At 39.4% G+C, this 24,450-nt stretch overlaps 1 protein-coding gene and 1 pseudogene across 1 annotated transcript; both read right to left on the bottom strand.

The window, feature by feature from the left end:
- Positions 1 to 1,674: 1,674 nt before the first annotated feature.
- LOC122134721 (glutathione S-transferase 3-like) lies at positions 1,675 to 3,184 on the bottom strand. The gene is made up of 6 exons (XM_042711376.1): positions 3,072 to 3,184; positions 2,826 to 2,881; positions 2,613 to 2,750; positions 2,343 to 2,484; positions 2,140 to 2,228; positions 1,675 to 1,792 (listed from the first exon to the last, which is right to left on the bottom strand). The coding sequence occupies exons 1-6, from the start codon at positions 3,156 to 3,158 to the stop codon at positions 1,675 to 1,677; spliced, it is 630 nt and encodes a 209-aa protein (XP_042567310.1). The 5' UTR covers positions 3,159 to 3,184.
- Positions 3,185 to 13,052: 9,868 nt separating this feature from the next.
- Positions 13,053 to 23,466, bottom strand: LOC109091032 (annotated as a pseudogene).
- Positions 23,467 to 24,450: the final 984 nt, after the last annotated feature.

The raw sequence follows: 24,450 nt of genomic DNA, 5'->3' as shown, positions 1-24,450 counted from the left end.
GGCCCGACGTCAGATACATTTCCGTTGCGCTTGAACTTCAAGTATAGATAAGTTCAGCTACCTACCTACAGTCGCATTTCCAGTCTATTTCGATCACTCTCGAGATTTGGTAATGGTATGTTAGGCCTGTGGGTATCGCTGTGGTGATGTGGTCTTGTGGTTGTTCTTCTGGTAGTAGTGTGTCTGTTATTGTTCCCTCAGGTCTGCAGGCACGAGAATGGCAGTGGGACTGGTGGGGCTTCGCCTACGGGGGGGGATGCCGCTCTCGCGCTCTACTCCTGGGCGGCTTTATGGGCTATAAAAGAAGAGGTACTTCTGAACTCTGCTCTTGGTTTTATGCTGAACCAGCGCAGCTGCTCAGTGCAGTGCATTATGCACTTTATTTTTATATTTGTATTGTATAACTAACAGAAAAGTACTATGATATCACTATATTTCTGAACCTGATACCATGGCAATATAATTGCAAAACTATAATATTCTTTTAAACGCTCAGGTGTTACTTAGTCTGCGGTCTCTGTTCCATCCATAGCATCACTGTACTTGATTGTAAGGGGATTGCTGGAGATATTGAATTGACATTTACTGAACTTCTGCAGGAAGTGTGGTGTCCTTAATTGCCGGACTCTTCTTTGGAAGTGTGTCTGCATATGGAGCATCTAAATATTCAATGATCCACATTTGGGATTACTGGACCTTCTAAGTAAGTAATGAAAATATAAATCACTGATGTTGACCAATCACAAATACGCTTTGAACTTACTCTTTTTTCATGACTGTTTCTGCACTAGCCGCCGCCGGTGTGTTTTGATGTACACTTGTGATGGGAATGACGATTCAGGAAATCTGGAAAATTAATGCCCTGCAGGAATCACGACAGGACTCAGGTACAACTCTGAAGTTTGCGTAATGGAAATGTCTGGGTGTTCATACAATCACCGTTCAAAAACAAAAAAAAATAAATTCTTGTGTTAAGAAGAATGAAGGTATTGTGCTGATGGAGCTAAAATTAGTATGTCAGTGTTTTGCAGCACTGATAATAATCAATATTACTGCATTTGCTCTGAAGAGTTCACAAAGGCGTGATTTCTTCATCAAAATCAGACAACACATCAGAGCATATTAGGGTGACTTTACAGTATCCCTTTACGTCATGTTTTCACCACACTGTGTGAAAATGAACACTAGGAAGAACTGATGTTTGAATTATTTTTACTGATATGCTCCCAACAGATCAACGTTGTTACTTACAGCAAATGCATGTTTAAGTTCGTGACAGAGCGCAGATGTGGCAATGCTGAGGCTGGAAGTGTCAAAGCACCTCTTTTATTTTGGATGTTTTTGGTGTTGTAAATTGGTCTTCTGTTTTCCGCCGCCTGGATGTCTTTGCGGATGTGCATCTACTAGTGTTTTCAGGAACAGACCACGTTCTAACAAATATTACTTTGTTTTCACTTCACACACGTTTTAATCACCTCAACGTATTCTGGAACATCCAAACAGTAAATCTTGTTCGTTACAGAGTCTCAGCGTTTAATCTTGTAACACAAAGCAAGCCTGCTCAAATTTTTTTTTGAATTAGTGATTGACATCTAAATGGTTTTTGAGTTCCATGTTTTTTCCCCCGTGGGCTACTACTAAAAAGGGCTGGCTCAACAACCGCCATAACTTTTTTCACATACGACCTCCTCGGGTGAGGGCTTTCCCTTTTCTTCCCCTTTTTCCTTTGCGCTGCCAAGGCTGGAGAAACTTGCTGATTGTTGGGTAACGGCCTTTATTTTCTCTTGACCGCCTGCACAACAAATGAACGGTTAGACAAAATTCATAACCATAGGTACTTGAAGAAGGGCAGTCCTTTTGTAGCAGATAATTAACAGATACATGGCAAAGTGTTTGCTGTACCGCTATTTTTAGCTGACAGTAGTGTTTTTTTTGAATAAATGTTTTATATGGACACGTGAAACTTGACCATAATTCTGGCTGTTTTTCACTGTTTCTTGTAATGTACTGGCAACTCTAAACCATCAAAATCTTGGAAACAAAATGTATTTTTGTGGGGTTGGGTGTTCGTGTGTTGGAAACCTGAACCAGAAGCCACTGGATTTTGGTAAAGGTTGAAAGTATAGGGTAGTGAAGCACCTCCTGCACATCAGAGTGACTTCAAGAGGTGAACTTCGGCTCGGCGCAGCTGGTTTTCCCCACCAGGAAATGAAAGAGTCTGCAAGACCCTAAAAAACAGAAACAAAACCATAAGTTCATGTTCTCCAGTGGTGGATAATTTTTGGGGTGTGTGTGGTGGTGGTTGGGTAAAGGGGATAAATAGAATAAAAAGTTGTCAGTACCTTTTCAAACACAGGAAGAAAGCGATCTTTGGCCTTTTGCTCTATAGTACTGAGGTGTGTCTGTTTGTGTTCAGCTGGTTTGAAAGGATACATAATAATCAAATCCGTTAGATCACTGGCACCCTCTGAATACATGTCGATCCTTCAGGACAAAAACACATGCATTCAGTGATAATTGCTTGGGTGTGGTGGAGATCCAAAAAGGAAACCATTTGACTAATCTCAATTCCAAGAAACTTTTCATAACCGACCCCCCACGCTGACACGTACATAGGCACGTGCTTTACAGGGTCTTTTCCCATATAGATTGTATTGTTCAAGCTAAGATAATTCAAGATGGGCTTTGGACCTGCACGCAGCGAGCCGTCTATTTCAACAAAGGCACCTGCTGAAAACATCAGGGCTCCACTACAGTAAACACACAGTTGCATTATTATAACGTAATAAATCAAGAAGAGATGAGGAATTTACGGATCAGGTAACATACCACTGAGCAGTTTTTCATACTGCTCCCTTTTGGTCAAAAACACTTCCTCGAACTGTAAAAACACATTCCACGATGAGTCAAAACATTATCTCGAAAATGTACACATTCGATTCCTAAAGTATCTATCTATGCTTCTTTGTCATGCATACTGTTTGCAGCTGGTTTTATTAAATGTATATGTAGCGTAAATTCCATTTAATTGCGTCGACGTGGAAAACCTCTCCAGATTCCACGCAACAAACCTGGACTCCAGCTGCAGCCAGCAGCCATCGGATCGACTCCATCTTTCCTCTTCCATTGAAGTAATGCAACACAACTTTGTCAGACATTTTTACGAAATAGAGCGACACTTCAAAAGCTGCAAAAGACAAAGTGTGAGGGAGTTTAATGCTGAAGATGTTGCGTAACTCGTGGGTGGTGCTAAAGTCCAAGGACAGTGCCACACTAATCTACAAGAAACCTGTGACAGAAAAAAGATAAGACAGTGCTGATCTCAGTATTCGCCACTGGATGTATTAAAAAACACGTAATTACACAGTTTCATGGACCAGTTTTAAGCAGCTCAAGCTTTTCAGATAAGTGTATGCTGCTGCTGCAGTGAATGAACTGAGAAACTAAGCAGTAGAACCGTAAAACGTTCAGCTGTGCAGTCATAATAGACTAATTTAGTCATGATTATTGCCGTCTGGTATGAAATACGTATCGCAAGCCGTTTTATTACTTAATGCTCCAAGCGTCAATACTCTGACTAGTCAACATACAGTCGTAACTTTACAAAATATCACTTGGATTGTCAATCCAAAGCGTTACTTATATATATGCACAATGTCTTTAATATATAAACTTAACAGAAACTAAATAATCTTGGTCCACTTTGTGACAGCGACTTTCAGTTTGCGTCCGCCAATGGTAGCGCGGGCCATGGCAGCAAAGCATTGTGGGAAATACCAACTGTTTTGGTTTCAAAAGAGTATAATGAGCGAATAAATACACAGTTTGTATTCGTGTCGTGTTTCATACATCTATATTTGATCGTGTAAGTATAGCGAACATGTGAAAGCAGTAACTTAATGTGAGGTCACCGTCGAAGAGAAGCACCGGTCGCCTCTGAGGTATATATATCGCGTGAACGCGTGTGTTATTTGGATGTGAGGGCGATCTGGCTGCGACATCTGTCACCCCATTGATCGCTAGGGTTGATTCGGCTGATCTGGCTGGCTAGGCGGGTGTCCCCTTCCTCCCTCACCGGTCCATGTGTGTCCCTCCCGAAGCTCCGCGCTCGGTGGAAGAGGACGAGATCCCCGGCGGACGATCGTTGGTATAGAAGTAGCTGTGCTCCCCTGCTAGAACCTCCAAACAAGCTCAAGGCCCATTTGTAGGAGAAACGTAGGGAAGTCGAGCTCCAAGACTTCAAACACATCCAAATGAGGCACTGCATGTGGCAGTCTGCCTTTCTTTTGTGCTTTATGTTACAGCACAATAAATATATTGTAATCCATTCACTGTAATGGTTCTCTTTTTTTCGGAGCATGCTTCACAACTCCTCGTTCAAGCTCTTGTTCTGTCCAGGCTGGACTATTGCAGTGCTCTCTTGGAAGGTCTTCCAGCCACTTCTATCAAACCTCTGCAATTAATCCAGAACGCGGCAGCAAGAAAAAAAATTAACGAGCCGAAAAGATTGCACGTCACACCTCTGGTTATCCATTAGCACTGGCTACCAATAGCAGCTCGCATATAGTTTAAGGAATTAATGTTTTTATTGTTTGCACCTGTTTGCACCTATTTTTATAAATTTACTACTTCAGACTTATGTGCAAAAAAAGCACCTTTTAGACTTGCACTCTATTCATTTACTATCAGCTTGTTTTCTTAAAAAAAAAAAAACCCTACCGTTAACTTCTCTAATCTTTTTGTATTCTATCTGTTTTCTGTTTATTTATTATACAATTAACAAAAGCAATTAACAAAAATTGGTCTGAAGTAATAAATGTGCTGATGGATATCGAGAAGGAGAGAGTGATCGCGCTGGTGGACATGGGTTGCTTCTATGTGCAAGTGGAGCAAAGAATCAATCCCGAGCTCAAAAACATACAATACATACATGGAAAGGCGGAGGGGGAGACATGTAACATTACAGAATGACATTGCCTTTGCGTTACAGGCACACATTTATTGTAGAGCACTAAATCTGGCCTAGATTGTAAAAAAAATATATATATACAGAGATATATTTTCAATGTTTTCTCTTGAACTGCCATTATTAATTTAACATTACCCCAAAATACTCTTAAGAAAATGCCACAAAAAAACAAATTACAGTTAACAACCTCAAGGTAAATTTTCATTGCAGTTATTCATAACGCATTTGTCTTGAGTCTCAGAGTCAGCAGAAAGCACTGTCATTTGGTAATTGTTTGTTTGTGTGCTTAAATGTCAAGAAAATGTTCATGATGATTAAAAGTGGGTTCCTTTTCTTTATTAAAAATGAGCAGGATATGAGAAGTGTCCCGGTTAAACCCCAGTGATGTGTTTTGAGTTATGAGGCCAGAGCTCATGGGGTCAGCAGGAACATGTGGGCAGATGATGCCAGGAAGCTGTGTCCTGATCTACAGGGGCCAGAGTCAGAGAGGCTCATGGGAAGGCTGATCTCACCCTGTAAGTGTGCATTTCTTCATCCTATTATGCTGTAAAGTCCCAACACAGGGTGTCCAAAATGAGGAAAAGGGACACTGTTAAAATGCACGTGTCAAGTTAGAAATGCAATCTTTATTAATACTTGTGAAAAACCCACTTACGACAGACGTTTTTTGATATGATGACTAATCCTCTAACCATGTCTTTCATATGTGTGTTCAGATCACTGTTCATTAAAGAAATAAAAAATGAACATTTGCTGAAAATGTAAGCCCCCTTCAGGCCATCCAAGATGTAGATGAGTTTGTTTTCTTCATCAGACTGGGGAGAAATGTAGCATTACATCATTTCACCAATAAGTGAATGGGTGTCGTCAGAATGAGAGGCCAAACAGTTTTGATAGAAACATCACCAAGTAATCCACAGCCTCCAGTCCATCAGTTAATGTCTTGTGAAGACAAACCGGCGCGGTTTGTAAGAAAACTAATTGATTGTTAACTTGAATTCTAAATCGGTTCATGGATATATATCTATCAGGTACAAAATGTCAAGTGTCAACTCAGTCCAAATGGTTCAAATCCTATTGTAATTAATTTTTTGATTTTTAGATCAGCACTCGAAAACAGTTGTAAATTGTACATAAACTAGTTCTTATACAGTATGTTATGATATAATTATGCTCTAATCCATGTTGGAATATAAGGATTTAAATGCTGACTGTCATAACTTCTTTTTCACTAGAGATTTATTCAAAGATAGATTAAACTGGTTAAAAACTGTAATATAGTGCACACAAGCATCAAAGCTCCCCCCTTTGGAAAGTGATTATTTTTTTAGAATGTTGTTCATTTCTTCATAGAATGTCTTTTCTGAGATAAATGTGACAATCACTGAAACGGCGTATGAAACACACATGACTAGGTGTGTGTCCAGATGCGCCCCACAATGCAACATGAATCAAACCTTTCACGCCGAATGAGAGGAAAGCACTTCTTCAACACTTGGTGATCAAACTGTATATTTTCATGGGTGTTAGCCAAACTAGCATGTGGTTTAAACACGTCCGTCGACCAAACCGCTTTGCCACTGGGGCAACCTTCAGCCTCCCCTTCCCATCAGGAAAATGTAGAAGTAGATCACCTGGGTTCTATGATGATATTATAATTCTCGTGAGATGGGCCAAATGCTTGTGTGGTTGCTCTTCTTCAGTCATAATCGCTGGGAAATCTGGGAGGGAAGCAGTGAAGTCCGTCATGGAGTGTATGGAGTTGGAGATCTTAGTGATTTCAGTAAGTTCAGGATGGTCCAGCTGGAGCAGCACTTCAGAGAGAAGACTCGGCATTCAGAAAAACCTGCCACTGGAAGAGATGTCCTAAAAAATTCATAGAAATCAATACAGTCTTAAAAAGTCACAGAAAGTTCTGTAGTTAATATATCTTTTTCCCGTTACACTCTGGTAAGGTTGCTCATCTCATCTTTGTTCCTCAGGCCGTGGCTGTACGACTCGGGATCGAGTTTGAGCCCATAAATCCTCGACAGCTTCCCAAATCCATCGGCTGCAGCAAGAACTTCTCTACACAGCAGCAGGTACATGGGGAACTGAGACCGGAAGTCCCACCACGGATGCGTCTCCCAGATGCTTGTCGCTTGGTGTAACTCACTCTCTCATGCAGGTGCAGTAACTGGCCTCCTCATCAGTTGGCCCCTCGAGTTACAGGAAAGACTGAACAAGCAACAGAGATATGGGTGAGTCCATTATCGCTTGAAGTAATGCTGTTTTATAAAACAAATAAAGAGTTCTGATTGACTGAGACTCATTCAGAGCTTTTGAAATATATATATATATATATATATATATATATATATATATATATATATATATATATATTATATAAAACAACCGTACTATTATACTTTTTTTTAAACAATACAAATAAATATATTTGCCACACCTGCGAATGAGAGATGACCGACAGAAAGACATTATCATTCACCAATTTAATTAACTGTATGAAAAAAAGTAACTTCACTCATGCATCATTCTGCTCCTAACATTTATTTTCAGTTAGTCACAAGAATCAAAGAATCAAAATGGTAAGTGATAAGACATTTTATTTTAAATAAATTACTTTTTTCACAACATTAGCACATCTTTAGTGTTACACACTAAAACAGATCTGAGAGACAGATCGTTTTTTAATCTATGCAAAAAAACTATCTCTTCAGTGTAGTATGTATATATTAGTGCTGTCAAACAATGAATCGCATATATATATATATATAAGGTTCAGATATGTTGTCTTTTTTTTTTGATTTTATGTGGGAGTAACGGTTAGGCATCTGAATGTGAGTTTTGATTGAGTAATTTGTAGATCTGTGCTGCCTGCCGCAAACTGTTTCAGACACTTCAGTCTGATTTGGTGAAGTGCTTCATCCAGTGAATCGTTGACCAGACTAATACCGCACGATGCGATGCATTCTACTCTTCATATGTGATGCTTCTGTGTTGTTTGGTCTACAGAACGGGCGGGTGGCCAAACAGCTGACGGTGGGAGTTTCTCTCGCTGCTGTGCTCTTGTTCGATACGACGCTGTGAAGATGACATCAGACAGCCTGGCCATCATCAAGAGCCTCCAACACCGCCGGAAGCCACCAGGAGGCGTGGTGTGAGTACCAGTGCAAACAGACACCGCAGTCCATGTCTGATCCAGATCCAAATAATATGGTCATTGTAATGCTATTAAAATCTCTCTTTTTATTATTAAAGATATTACTGGGGACATTATGGACACTTAATTATGTTCAGATGCTTGCTGAAGATTTGTCAGCTGAACTACTTGAACCAAAAACATTTACTTGAAGTCCCTCTGAGATTGCCAGTTAACATTTCACAGATGTAAATGTCCACTGAAGTGCCTTGAAATGCACCGCGTTATCTTCTAATGTGTTGATAGAATTTGAACTGAAACAGTAAGACAGGGCTCCACCCTTTTTTAAATAGCCAAAAAGAGTTTAGATTCGACCTAAGCACAGCCGCATTTGACAGCTTCTAACGACAGCCCCTGGGGTCTAATAAATTCAATATGAAAGTGGTTTTCTGATATTCTTATAAGAGTATAATAATTGTTATTACTACTACTTGAGAATTACGGCATTTTAGTAGGCTATACAGTACATTTCATTTTATTTATGTGTTATTTTGTTTTATTTTTTATTGTATATTATTTTTAATTTTATTTTACTTGAGAGTTATATTTTAGTATACAACAGTAATATGTTTTTCTCAAGCTAAACTGTAAGTAAAGCTTGTGAAGTGACTCCTCAGACCAGCCCTGGAGATGAAGTCTCATGTGTTCATGTGTCATATAATGGTAGAAGACTGCGGAGAGATGTTGTGTGTTTGAGTTTCTGAAGCTGACTTAAATCAACACCATTCATCTACACAGAGACACAGATTTCTCACATTGTTTTATTGCCCGGCCCTAGTCGAGTGAGTTATTTCTGTAAGACTTGATAATGTTTCTCTGTTAGGTCTCCTGCTTTGACTGGTCTTCTGTCCCGTGAGGATGTGAGTGTGTGTGAGTGCTGTGGACTGAAGGTGCTGGTCTGGGAAATGCCTGAACATATGGACTATCATTTCGCTCTGGACTTGCAGAAGTCATTCTTCTCCAGCGCCGGGCCGTGACGGCCGGAGCGCAGCAGTCGTCCCGTGGGAAGAGCAGGACGAAGACTCAGAGCGGCCCGCAGGCCAAGAGAGCGTGACTGCAGGGAAACAGCGGCACACTGGACTCCTTCTTCAAAAAGACATGACAGCAGTCCCATCCAGCACTTTCAGTTGACCAGCTTTTTATATGAGAAATATTTCTGCCTTTCAAATTTTTACTATTTACTTTAAATAAATACGTTGTTCTACATAATATGTTCAAAAGCCATTTCTTCCACTTAAAGGGTTACTCCACCCCAAAATGAAATTTTGTCATTAATCACTTACTCACATGTCGTTCCAAACCTCTTCGGAACACAATTTAAGATATTTTGGATAAAAACCAGGAGGCTTGAGACTGTCCCATAGACTGCTAATAAATAACAGTGTCAAGGTCCAGGAAAGTATGAAAGACATCGTCAGAATACTCCATCTGTCATCAGTGATTCAACCGTAACATTATGAAGCAAAGACAATACTTTTTGTACACAAAGAAAACAAAAATAACGACTTTATTCAACAATTCCTCTTCTCTGGGTCTCTCCAAATCAGCGTAGTGCCATTTAGACAAATCTGAGCTGAACTCAGGCAGCGTACGCTCTTCTATCAGCCACGCCACAAGGATACGCTGTTTTCTTTCAAATCAAAGCATAAATACAAGCGTAGTGCCATTTATAATGTAACACACAGTGCTGTAGATATTTGCAAGCGCACCAGTGTGTACTTTATCATTTGTATAGTCTCCTGTAATCGTGAAGTTTTATATTTTTTTTTTGTTTATTGTGTTTGGTGCAGAATGAGGGTGGAAAATTTGTTTAGCAGATGTTTTTGTGTGGAAACCTTTACTATCATTTTAACTGAATCTCAACATTTTGAAATAATTAAGAAGCCATGCCATGAGAAATATCCTTCCTGTGTGACGTTTTAATGTTAGAAATACAGTGATATTATGAAATATGTGCTCATGCAGGTTCTAAGGTGTTTTTGGTGGTTGCTAGGTTTGCTCTTGTTATGGCTTGCAGTTAATGGGTGCCGTCAGAATGAGAGTCCACACAGCTGATGAAAATGTTTTGAAATACCATGCGGGTCCTTAAAAAGTTTTAAATGGTACAAGAAAGTCTAAATTATGATTTCAAGAGGGATGGAAAGATTTGCGTTTGCAGTATAGCTTAAAGGCTATTATTTCATTGAATAAATATGAGCCAACAGGAAAACCAACAGATGTTTTTACACAACAGATGTAAATGTGAACTGGTAGATCGATAGGAAACTAATGCATTATAAAAATCTAAACAATTAAGACACTAAGATATATGTTAGGCTATTTAAATAATATAACCATTGATAATTGTTTCAATTAATATATAACCTGTTTCTGAACTGTCAATCAGCTCATCATGCTTTTTACGTACAGTTTATATATTACCATAAACATGACTCCACACCCACCACATGCTATTAATTTTATTTGTACTTAAATTTGTTTTTTAAAATCCTGCAGATAAGACCTCTGGTCTGAATCAAGAGAGAAATCTGCACAGATCAAGCACTGTTCACAAGCCAAAACAGCTCTCAACAAATATCTCGGGTGATTTTGATGTGAGACAACAGGAGATGGACTTTTTCACTCGAGGAAGAGTTATTATGAATTATGGACTTGGATTTTAGCAATGGTTTAAAGTTAGAAACATCTTGATGATGGATGTGTTTATTACAAACATGCAACTTGTGGCTTCACAAGACAGTAACTGATGGACTGGAGTGCTGTGGATTATTGTGCTGTTTTTATCAGCTGTTTGGACTCTCATTGTGACGGCACCCATTCACTGCTGAGGATCCATTGGTGAAACAGTGATGCAATGCTGTATTCCCCCAAACCTGATGAAGAAACAAACTCATCTACATCTTGGTCTAAGTTTGAGGACACTTTCAGCAAATGTTTTTTTTTTTTCAGCATCCTGAATAGTTTTGGCATTATTTACTTCACACCACTAGAGGCCAACAAATCCACTGAAACACTGCAACCTCTCAGCGTGCAGCTGAAATGTCCTGATGACCTTTGTGTAAATGTTAAACTACAGATCAGACTCAAGAGCTTTAGCTTTGCTGTCACTTTGCCAGTGGGATCTAAGTGTTATGATTAGACCAGTTCCGTACAGTATAAAGATGCTGCAGGTTGTTCTCATCTTTATATTCCTGTGAAACAGATGAATGAAACGCGTTCTACATGAGCAGGACAAATAGTATCCTACACAATTATTCACTTATATCTTAGTTTTCCACTTTGAAACTTATTTTAGGCTTAAACACTTTTGGATGGATATGTTTATGTGAGGATCGATCAGGGTCGATCTGTTCACCCTGGTGTTATGTAAACATGAATGGGAACATACTTCAGAGATATGTTATACATCATTTCTATAGGTGCTTATAAGTGAGAATTTCCCCCCACAGCTATTCAATTATTTTACTTAAAAGAAATGTTTACCAAGGAAGCCAGTAATTCTGAGGTGAGGTTGAGGTGAATTTCACTTCCTGTAACTGTGTGTTGTGATACAGATGTGAACTATCAGCTGTCCGGGTTTGAGTTTGAGTCGGTCAGCTTTCCCTTCAGTGTGAGGGAACAGAAACCAGGCTGGAGTTCGGCTGGATTGCAGCGTCTTGCATCATCTGTCAGGTTACCGGGGGAAGAAAGCTCACCTTTCCACTGAATCCATGAGAGACGAGCTCAAATAATGCAGTCACTGTCAATTATTAACCGTAATAAACTTTTATTTATGTACATAACAATATACAAACAAATTTGTACATAAATATTCCAATTCACCAAAGTAAGGCTAAAATATTTAAAAATATCTAAAATAAAATAATAAAATAAAAATATAGAATGTCTAGCATGTGAAGCCAGAAAAGTGACATTTGGTGTAAAATAAGACGTCACTCAAAACATTGCATATGAATAGAAATGATTATAAATCTAAGTAACTAAAACATCCAGAATTCTCTCTGACATTCTATATAAATCTTTTTTTTTTTGGTTCAAATAAATGTTTTTTTTTCTTCTAAAACTGCACACAGAACAGTGATATAGTAGAAACTTGAGCGTGAATGTCACACAGCGTGTGTCCTGATATGTGATTCAGTACTGAGATATGTATGTGACGGTTACAGGACAGCGCTGAGGCCAGAACTAGCTAACAAAGCCCTGTTCAACAACTAAAAACAAGTCCATCGAAATCATTAGCACCAAACCAAGTGTTCAGAGAAACACTGAGGTGTAGCACACTATACTAGCCCCTGCAGCTTAGAGACCAAAGAGAGAAAAGGAGACAGAGAGCAGGAATAAAGGACTGCTTTGCATAACTAGTGATGTGTGAATGTAATGCTTTCCTGAGCTACTAAAGCACTGGAGTGCCGGCAGACACAGATGCAAGCATTGTGTATTTCGTACGGAAAATCCCGGTCTCGATTGAAAAGAGTCCATGTTCCTTGTGAAACGTAGCGTCGGACGTCAGCGATGGTGAGAGGAACTAAAAGCCGGTACTGTTAAAGCTGATGAAGTAAAAAACTCTTTTTTAAAAAACACTAAAAAAATAAAAAGAAGAGGCGTGGAGGGGACGAGCGCCAGGTTTCTGGCATTGGTACAGAAGAGCGATGAGTTGCACACTCTCACAATGTAGCGGCCATGAGTTCTTCACTGACATCTTGTAATAAAAATAACCTTCTCTTCCTTTTGAACAAAAAAACGGTGTGTATAATTCACAATCTCTGTCCTTGTTAGTGAATCAGGTGGAGGATTAGTCATTATAAGGCCGCGCAAGTGTTTCAGTGCCGTCTGTTGACTCGTAAACCGAGTTAACTGACATGTACATACGAGGGAGCATCTCTATGATATGAGGAGATCCGTTGAGGAGCGAGATGCTTGTTCAGGCTGTGCTGGAGCCGGATGGTGCGCTCTGGTATACCCCCACGTTTTTACCCCCCACCGAAGGAAGCACGGCTGGAGTTTGGATGACTGGCCGATAGCCTTTGGTTACTCCCTCTCTGAAGAGCAGCTTGGCGCCCACCTTATACGTGGTACTCGGGGTGGTTTTGATGAACTGAAAACGGGACCACTGCTTTCTCACCGTGCGGAGCTCGTCCTGAAGGAGAACGCATTCAAGGCGAAATCTCACTGATCCACACCCACAACTCGTAGGAGAGCAGACGGACCGCTAAGCGTTCTATTCTATAGCCTTTATTGATTCCACCCACACAGATTGATTTTGGTTTTCGTCATAGAGGTGGGTTATTTGGGACCACAATAGGCGTCGTTTAAATTTCACAATACCAATCATATAATCATTGGTAGGGTTCCCCCATTTTTGGGCTGGAAATATGTATGTTATAATATCAGCATTTTAAAATGCTGTAATGTCCGTAGCATCTTTGTTGTAATGTTTTCAGGTAGATTAAACCTACTAACACTGAAAAAAAAAAAAAAAAAAAAAAGTTATCAAATGTAAATTAAAACATTAATTTGTATTATAAAACGGTAAGCTGCAGTCCTCGATTCTGATTGGTTCACGGCTGTGTGTTATTCATGATAAAGCACCCGCTATGACCGCTCTGTGCATCACCTGCGCAACACCCTCAGCAACTTAAACAAGCAATCATATAGTGTCAAAACAGTTCCTTTCAGCAAATTAAACTGTTTATTTATTTATGTAGTGCAATTACGCGGTGGCCCCTGCTGGCGTTCATGTTGTTGTCATTCATCTTTTATTTTATAATCAGAACTTTTTATAATCTTGACAAATACATTTAGTCGGAAAGGTCTGAGTCTTATTTATTTTGTGTTAGAAGAAATATTGCATATATATCAATTTACAACAGGAAAATGCATAAAAATAATCAAAGGAGTTTGGGTGTCACCTGGACTGACATTATCCAAATTTCTCTCAACTGTTATGTTACCCTTCAAACATAAACATTACTATATTTAGGTCGTTGACCCATCTAAGTGCATAATCTGCCTTTCATGGTCCATCTGGAACGTAGCTAATCTCTAATAGCTGACTATTCATTGATATGAGACCACAGCTTGTCTGAAAGATGGATGCGTTTGTTGTTTTGTTCATTTGTGTTTTTTGGCGTGTGTGGAAAAAGAAAAAAAAAAAAAAAACAAAAACAACCAAAGACATTCGTAAATGACAAAAATGAGAAAAGACAAAGCAGACAGACAAGAGACTTTTCCATCAAACAGACAAGACTGTCAGAAAATCACACAAATGTCTAGCTAGTCAGCCGTTTATCTAGCCATCGATCAGTTCAGACAGATGTGAGAAGACTCACCTTTCCCTGCAGAGCCTCCACGTGGCCGTCTGTCTAATGTTGCCCACGTTGCACCGTCACCTGGAAGCCCTTGTGGAAAGTTTTGGCATGGAAGAGTTAAAACGATCTCAGCCTCAAAGCGCCGCAGATAGTGGGGTTCATCTCTGGGCTGACCATCACCATGCCCTGCCAGAAAACACTCGTCACCTGCTGTCTGAACCATTAACAATGCTCCTAAGTGTAACAACTCCGTTCAGTTTGAAGGAGCTCGTTTTAAGATCTGGTCCGTTTTCATTGGCGTCCTCACGCCTTTCGTAATTATGAGCGGTCGAAGTCTCCCAGCGCCAGAGTAGCGGCCTGACCGGCTCTCAGCACCCTGCATGCCGGAGCGCTTCCTCTGGATACTGCACACCGCCAGCTCCCGAAACTTCCCTCGTCTTTGGGTCCCCACCACCGCTGCTCGCCCTCGCGGCAGATCCCACTGCACCACCGAGAACAGTCAGTACACACTAGTGCCGTCTTATCGGACGCCACAGACAAGAGGACGTACCTGTACAGAGTCCCACCAACTACTGTCCCCACACCGGGCACCGTGTAGATCTCATCAATCTACAGGATCACAACACACACAAACTCATGAACGAGACAGACACTGACGACAACAACAAACAAAAACCATATTTTGCCTTAAGGGATGCACATTATATATCAGAACGTCATCAGAATCGACCGTTCAAGGCTTTCTTAAAAACGGCAAACATCGCTATCGGCCGATATGAAACGTTACGCCTAATCTGCCTTGCCGATAAGACAAATAAAGGGATGAGATCAGGAACTTTTGCCTGCATGGTGATTAGAGTCACTTTTTTGGATCACCACATAATACAAATAAATAAATACACAATAAAATGTTAGGGTTACAGCAGTGATTTGATTTTATACTTTTTCAAAGCGTTCAATGCACACCTCATTATGAGAAGAAATGTAATTCAGGGCATGTGATTCAGCTAGAGACAAAACTGACCACGCCCCAGCACTCATTATTAAAAATATATATTTTAGCACATTAAAAGAGATATCTTGAAATTGTAAAAATACATACTGTCCTGTAAAAAAAAAAAAAGCAGCATTTAATAATCATATATTGTATATTATAGTAAATATATAGAATATATATTATTAAAGTAACCTGCCTAGATATCAGTTTTTGGAAAACTTAATTAGTTAGTTAATGATTTTGAAATAAACGATCTTCTGATCATCAAGGCTGAATTTAATTTTATTTGATCAACAAAAAAAAAAAAAAAAGAGTGTGAAATATTCCAAATGCAAAAAAAAGTGTTTTCAATTTTAATACATTATAAAATGTATAGGTTATTCCTGTGATGCAAATCAGAATTTCTTCATCAGTACGCCAGTTTCAGTTGTTCACATGATCTTTTATAGAAATCATTACAATGCATTTGACTCTCAAGAAACAGTTATGATTATTATCAATGTTTGAAAAAACAATTTTTTCTGCTTCATATTTTGTGTGGAAAATGATGAATGCATTTTATTTTTCAGGACTTTTTGATAAATTATCAAGTTTAATGAAACAGCATTATTTGCATTTTATCAAATCTATTAATTAAAGTGTTGTTAAGCATTTATTAAATAGGAAATCTTGTTTAAATGTCTTCACTCCACTTTTTGTTCACTTTCAGCATTATGAATAAAATTATTTAATTTCTCTCTGTCTTTTATTTAAATCTTATACAAATGTTTGAGTGGTATCTATTGTCTCCACAAAAATATTAAGCAGCAAAAACTGTTTCTAACATTTTTATAAAAATGAGAAATGTTTCTTGAGCAGCAAATCAGCATATTAGAATGATTCTGAAGTCATGTGACCCTGAAACTTCTTTGTAAACAGCAAACAGATTTATAAACGTTTCTAAATGAACGAATGTTGCGTTCCCAAAATGCAAATTAAAGCGTCTTCAAACCAAGCAATAATGTTTAATAATGTGTATGTAGTTCTAAAAAGTATTTGTTTGCTCAAAACTAAGCCAAATTAAAATTAATTTGTTTATAATCTCTTTGGGGGGGGAGGGGGGGGGCGACACAGTGTTGTTTCCAACAAAAGGAAATATTCACTGGTATCAGCAATGGCTATCGGCCGAAATGAGTTGAAAAATACGAAAATATCAGCAAAAGCTAATATCCTTTGCCTATCCGTGTTTTGTGGCCTGCATGACAGGAATATGTGTGCAAGAATAGATGAAAACTATCAAAGTGGAGAGAGACCTGTTAACCTGTCTGCCAGTGAATAAACCTCTTTTAAAGAGCTCTTTTTAATACAAAGTTTATTCACAGTTTTTTTCACGTGTCTGATGTGTTTCTTGACAGCACTCAAAGCCTAAAAATAATATAACAAAATAAACTGGTCAAATTTGTATAAAACGCAAGTTTATTCACTACAATGTTTAGTGAATCTTGTAAAAAGCACTTTGTTTAACTGTTAGAAACTCGTGATTTGCTATTCTCTCACGTTTTCTCACTCACACACATGCCAACCCTTTAAGAACAATTCAAGGCCTTTAATGAGGATCATATAAGCTTGTGTGAAGTGCACAGCTGTACCTGAAACGCTGTGAGCTGCTGCATGAGCTCCTCCTGCTCCGCTGCTGTTTGCTGAGGGGATGCAGAAATGTTAAAGAAGACCTTCAGCAGATCCAGGACTCTCTCCCTGCACAGCTGGACAGGGTGAAGATGGGGGGGTGATGCTGCAGGAGAGCAAGACGACAGATTCTGAGTTTAAAGCAGCGGTTTAAAGTCAAATCACGAGAACAATCACAGCTATGTCTTCTTTATGTGGTTGGATGTACCTGGGTGACTGTTGCAAACTTCTGTTCGGCCGTAACCGGCGTCGTCCTGTGGAGGACACCAGCATGGGCACCTTGTTTGCAGCCCGGCTGCTTGAGGATGCGCTCCCAGCTGTCGGACGGTGCGCTCCACCGTGCCTTTGGTGCACAGGTCCACTTTACTCACCACAATGAAGATGGGCACCTTCAGAGCCATGGCCAGACCCAGGTGCTCCCGCGTCGTCCCCGCTGAGAGAAGAGCAAGACACATGGAGAAATGTGGCGTTTAATAGGCAGCGAATCGTTTGTGTGGATACCAGAAAAGCTTCAGAGAACAAGGAACCAGGTAATACAGGTAACTCTGATCTGGTCAGTACTGCAAGTTCACATTCTTTAATCATAGTCTCAGATGGTACGCCTACTGACTGACACAAACAATAGATGTTCCTGATCGAGACATAGTTTGACCAGGCCAAGGTGAAGTGACACCACGTTATCATCTCGTGTGAAGTACAGGAAACTTGTTTGGAAAGCAGTATTATTAATATTTTGGTAGGGCATCGTGTTCTCCTTCCCTCGCCCAAATATCTGCTCTTATTTCTGACTCACTACTGTCCCAAACCAAAACAACATAGTGACATGTCAGCGTACGCTCCAGGACAAGAAGGCACACCTCCTCTACACAATTTAGCAAGATTTTTAGCGAAAAACTGTGCAAACTATCACTCATGAAAACTAACTGGTCTGGTTAGGGAAATGATATGGTTATTATATGGTTAATGGCAGCATGAAGGATGCTTTACACCATGTTTGTGTCCACATTACACATGAAATCACTCAATCATAGGCAAACTGAACATATTTGATGTTTAACACGCAGCTTTTGCCTTCTCAAGATGTTAACTGATGGACTGACGGCACCCATTCACTGCAGAGCAAGTGATGCAATGCTACATTTCTCCAAATCTGATGAAGAAAACAAACTTCATCTACATCTCGGCATGGCCCGGATGGTGAGCACATTTTCAGCTTATCTTAAGCTTTTAGGTGAAATGTTCCTTTAAGGGTAATTAACCGACAAATGGCTTGCTTACAGCTCTCTGCACCAGGAGAGGAGGGTAAAATTACAGGCCCTGCGGCCTGCAGTCACAACTAGACTGCCACGTCTCAAGTTTCCCTATACTTTCATTCAAGACCCGCTTTGGTCCAGGACCAGAGCAGCCCTGAGGTATTTTGGTGTTTGGGAAGATTGAAGGATTGGGGGGGGGGGGGTGGGCACTTAAGAGTGTACATAAGATTATATGCTAATTATTGAGTAGCCAGAGAACAGCTGATTTATTGCTCCATGCCAAAACATTATGAGGTTTATTTTGTGTCACTAGGCCTGCGTGACTTGACATTTATTTGAACACCGCCACTATCTGAGATAAACAGCAGCACAATGTCAGACGTGCTGTAAATGCTTACCGATGCCGGTGTTGGCGCTGACCACGAGCATGGCAAAGTCTGGACAGTAGCTGGTTAAGCCAAAGATGGTGGTCTTGAGATATTTGTGGTGGCCTGCCAGGTCTATGAAGGTGATCATCTTTGAGGCACTCTCACAGATTTCCTCCGCCGTTCGAGACTCACTGTAGTTCACCACCTAGATAAGAACAGACTGATGATGATCCAGGGCTGCATGGACATGGTTAAACAGTTGATCACAATTATCTTGCTCCAAAATATAATCCCTATTAGTTTATCATTTAAAAATGTGTAACATTTAATCAGAATTACTGCAAGGTCACATAAGCAAAATTAAAAGAAGGTAAACTTGCATGGTTTGCTTTTAGATTTGTAAACGACCTGCATGAAAGAAAAACAGACTGCCTGTATTACACTTGTTTTATTTTATACTCCGCTTACATGTTTACTGGTATTTTCAGCTCATGAGTGCTTTTTCTGTATGTAGAGAGAGAGTGTGTGCGCATGCTTGCCAAGTTGGGAAGATTAAGTAAACCAATGTGCAAAAAGGGTTCCGATTTATGAAAACAGGTCTGTTTGGGGGGATTTAAACTCTTGACATCTGGCAACCCCAACCATGAACGCTTATGGAGGCTTGTTACCAATGCAAGGTAACACAAATGTCAAAGTAAAATAATATGTTGTCAGGATAAATAACCAGCAGGCAAATATCGAAAAGGATTATAATTAATAAACCGAGAGAAGCAGAAATCTTGATCATGATTAAAATGCGATTTATTCTGCAGCCCTATGATAATCCATAATACACCTTTAGGGTGAAGTTACGGCTGGGCAGTATGTAAGTGTGCAATGTGACAGTAGAAATGTGTAAACCATGATACAACAGTAAATTTATATTTTTGTGGCTAGGCAAGACCTACTGCAAAAACACAAATCGGGACACGTCCCAGACAAGTCCAGACAAGCAAGAACTTGATATAAAAGGGTGTTAGGCACATTTTGAGCTTAGTTTGTTTACAGTTGGCAAGCAACAATAAAACTTGATCTTATTGTAGAAATAAGTGTGATCACAGGAAAGAGACACTCTTTCCACTTTACGGGTGTCTGAGGCACACAGTTCAGCGGTCCTCACCTCTCCTTTGCTGTCGAAGCCCAGGATCTCAATGCTGATACTCGAGGTCCGTCCCGTCTGGATTTCATGGAGGTGTCTGAAGAGGTTGAGTCGCGCTCTCCCTCTCCCGTTGTCCAGCTCTCCTTGTGTAAGCACACCAAGCAGAGTGGACTTCCCCGAGTCCACGTTACCCAGCACTGCTACCCGCAGGTCCAAGAACTGCAGACGGGTCACATGATGCCATTAACACACACCCCAGAGCATCCAACACATCATGACACACTAAACACGCGATCGCTTACCTGCTGATCGTCTGGCACTTTTCCTGATGAGCAACTCAGCTATTCTGTGAGGCTCGTCCGAGTCGTAATCCACCTCCCTCTCTCTGAGAAACGTGATGTCTGCACACCCACCCTGAACACACACACACACACACACCACAGCATTCACACACGACTCTACACGCGTTCCCATTACCCTCAGCCAAGCTTCTCGTCAAAACAAGTACACTTCAGCATACTTAGAAGTGTGCTAATTACTGAAATAAAGAATATACTTCAGAGCAAACTGAATATAACATAAACTGACCCATCGTTTATGTAATTTCATAATTTCTTCTATTATCTTTGAATATGGTTAAAGTACTGTGGAATGCACTGACAGGCATTTTATGATAAACAAACAAAAAAAAAATACTTTAATGTAATTTCTATTGAAACATGCGTGTCATGTATTCAAATATATTTGTAATTACACATTCGTAATGGTGAATTTGCAATTAAGTACATTTAAAATACATATACTTTTAATGATTAATAACATATTACAGTTACAATTAATATTAAGGACTTAAAATGTTTTAGTATGTTACTCAATGCATCAAAATAAGTGCATTTCTTCAAAGCACAACAAAAGATTGATAAAACAAAGATTTAAAATGTACTTTTTGACATTACAAAAGTGCCTTTTAAAAAATGTGTATTAAGTGCATGGCATTAGAAAAGGTTAAGAAACAGTTGTGCAAGTGTCTCTCTTTAAGTGTACTTCAGAGACCTTTTATTTCATTAACGTTATCTTAAAAAAAAAAAACACTTTTAAAAATACTTTTAAGATTTGATGTACAATACAAGTGCACAATCAATACAATTAAGTGCATTATTTTTTTAACAAACTTTTTTTTAAATATTAATTTTTTTTTAGTTATTAATATATTTCGACAGTGCATAAATATTTTAAAATTGTATATATTTTTTACTGTGTTATTATTTCCTCTGTTTACTGTTTCGTGGTGAGTGTGACCTATGCACGCTCCTGACACGCTTCGTGAGATTCAGCTTGGGGATCTGACACATTTATGAGACAAAATGAGTGTGTGTGGTGTGTGTGTGTACTTCTCAGCCATCCTGCGCAGTGTTTTGAGAGAGGCCTTCATGTCTTCCTCTGTCAGGCCCACTAGAAGCCCGTTGTCCTCCACCCCGATCTGATACACGGCCTCGCCGCGGCCCTCCTGCAAGCGCCACTTCATCTGCGTGGCCAGGTGCTCGAAGCGGTACTGCGTGGGGTCCACCAGCTTCAGCTAAAACACACAACACACACCCCACTGAAGATACAACAACACAGTCTGGCTGAAGGTAGACATGGGAGTGTTTCATTGCGATTTGGGCCTCAGCAGTACGAACATAATGCAGTAATGATGGGTGTGTCAGCACTGTTTTGTTAAAGTGTATAAAAAGCTCTGCTAATCTACTGCTGCATACATTTACACAGACGCTCGGCCTGCTAGCTACTAACAATGCATTGTGGGTAACCTATGCATGCATAAAAAGCAATACAAAATATTATTGACCAGGTGTAACAAACACTGATGCACAACTCTCGCTCTGCTGTGTTCGGTGACACATCTGGTAAATATGTAAATAAGGGGAGTTTACCTTGTACTCAATGTTTCCCTCTTCAGCCTGAAACACAAGACAGCACAGAGTTAATGCTGAACCCAGCTCAAACGTCACACAGTTCAGGATTCAGAAGCACAAAGACAGAAGAGAATCAGTCTCTTACTGTACATGTCTTACTGCCTTAATTTGAGATGCACTTCCCTCACATTTTAAGTGCAGGTCAGATCAGTTAAAGCAAGCTCTGCTATTGCTAACTTCACAACGCGTCACAGTTTAAGCACAGACAGAATGAACAGGGCAGTGCTGAACACAAGCCCTGGGCATGATTCATTTGCTTTAACTAAAGTTGTAACCCGTCATGGTTCAGCGAGTCCAGCTGAGGACTCCAGTCCAAATCACACTGAACCAGCGTTCATCACCTCTCTCTCTCTCTCTCTCTCTGTCTGACAGTCAAACACAGCTGCTGCGGTGAAACAACACAACACAGACACAGTGATGATTCAACAGACTGGAGTTCACAGGAGCGGCCCAACCTCTCATCACACTCCTTTCCTCTCATCTTTATTGATGTCTGACGTCCACGTCTTGCTTTGTCTTTCTACAGAAGCTCTCCTTTATTTCCAGCCAAACAAAAGAGTGACAGCTATGAATTTCTCTCAAGCATTCTGCAGTGTGACATACTATAATTCAACATAATTACATAATTATCACACATACAAGCAGTTTTATAAGTAAAGATCATGCTCCATGAAGATATTTTGTAAATTCCCTACCGTAAATATATCAAAACATAATTTTTTATTAGTAATATGCATTGCTGAGAGCTTCATTCGGACAACTTTAAAGGCGATTTTCTCAATATTTAGATGTTTATATACCCTCAGATTCCAGATTTTCAAATATTGTCCTTTCCTAACAAACCATACATCAGTGGAAGCTTATTTATTCAGCTTTCAGATTATATATTTTCATCTGTCTTAATATTAGCACATATCTTCATACACCGATCAGGTGTGTTGACATTATAAGGGTGTTATCAACATTTCTTCACGTTATGCTTAAAACTTTATCACTGCATTTGCATTCACAAACTCTGAAAAATACAGAACTCATAATCTCGATAGAAGGAAATATTGGTGAATGCAGTATCGTAAAGCGGAAGTGGGGCGACAGTTTAAAGCGGACAGATGTGTTTGTGCTCAGCTAAACAGAGCAGACTCACCTCTGGAGGTAGATAAGGCGGATTATTGCTTGCTTTTGGATATCTAGCGGAGCGGTATTTGCACTTTTTGCTTCCATTTTTGGCGTTTTTTCTGCCGGCGGCTCCGTTAGGAGAGCCGGACTTTTGTGCGGCAGCAGCGGCCCCGAAGAGCTCGGACACCCGCGGGTCCATCCCTGCCCAAACCCTGAAATAACAATGACCGGTCTGTCCTACGCCATTCACCCCGCTGCTTCAGAGAGACACAAACACACAGACAGGCGGCGAAGCATCCTAAATAAGCTCGAGCCGACGGGGCTCAACCCCCCACACAACAACAAACCAACGTCCGGTTCAAGTTTGCGGAAGTGCGTCATGCAAACTTTCTGTTCATTACGTCAGGCTAAAGGGAATAAAATGTAAAATATATTTTCTTGTACTGTATTGTATAACGTTATTGCTAATTGAAACGTTGTCATAAGAGTATATAGAATAGAATAGAATAGAATAGAATAGAATAGAATAGAATAGATCCTGTGAGAACACTAGAAGTGGATCCACAACATTCTGAAGAAACAATACGGAAGTGTTGTTATAATCTGGCTGGTTGATGAATATTCATCATCTCGGCATATGCTGCAATCACCACGTAACCTTACACGAGTCACATGACACACAGTGAAACAAAACATTGCACTGCTTTTACATCAGTTTTGATATTTGACACACTGAGTCAAAACTTTTTCTCTCGGGACATTTGACTTTCTGTTTCCTTTGAAGACTAAATATATTTTTATACATGTCTACATGAGCATTTCTTTATTTTTGCATGGTTACACTTTATTTGAAGGTGTCCTTGTTACAGTGTAATTATACAATTAAATAATGAGTAATATTAATTAACTACATATACTTAATTTAGTTAGGTTAGGATTAGGGTTTGGTTTAGGTTAATTGCATGTTATTATGCATAATTAATTGTTAATAATTAATTGTTATTAAAATAGTAAGTACATGTAACGTGTGTAACAAGGACACCTTAAAATACAATATAATTGTTACCATTTAGCTTTCTCTGAAATTTTTATAGCATTTTGTTGCATTTGAGAACCTTTGAAATTGTTCTAAAAATGGTAAAAAATGTGGACAGACGCCTAAGAGTATAATAATTAGGCCTATAATTAAAAACTGTGGAAGAAGAAGCCCCCCGGGGCAAGAAGACTCTCACACGTTTAATTTTCCTCTTGAGGAAATATAATAACTAAATTAATTAATTAATAGGAAAATAAAATGAATGAATATAAATAAATAAATGACTTGGTAAAACAAAATATAGTTATTTTTAATAGAAATCAATCCTGAATTAATTTTTTTTATTAGTTTTTCCCTTTATGTATTTTTTTCGTATTAATCTGTATCTATTTTTAAATGTATTTATTTATTCATGCATTTATTTA

The sequence above is a fragment of the Cyprinus carpio genome, chromosome A21 (assembly GCF_018340385.1).
Source record: "Cyprinus carpio isolate SPL01 chromosome A21, ASM1834038v1, whole genome shotgun sequence".
Taxonomy (NCBI): Eukaryota; Metazoa; Chordata; class Actinopteri; order Cypriniformes; family Cyprinidae; genus Cyprinus; species Cyprinus carpio.
This window is presented reverse-complemented; position numbering and strand designations above follow the sequence as displayed.

Excerpts from the sequence above, each read along its gene's own strand:
- LOC122134721 (XM_042711376.1), bottom strand. The coding sequence starts at position 3,158 with ATGTCTGACAAAGTTGTGTTGCATTACTTCAATGGAAGAGGAAAGATG. Across the intron at positions 2,229-2,342 it reads TTCTTCCTGTGTTTGAAAAG|GGTCTTGCAGACTCTTTCAT; the intron begins GTACTGACAACT and ends TCTGTTTTTTAG. Across the intron at positions 1,793-2,139 it reads GTCACTCTGATGTGCAGGAG|GCGGTCAAGAGAAAATAAAG; the intron begins GTGCTTCACTAC and ends TTTGTTGTGCAG.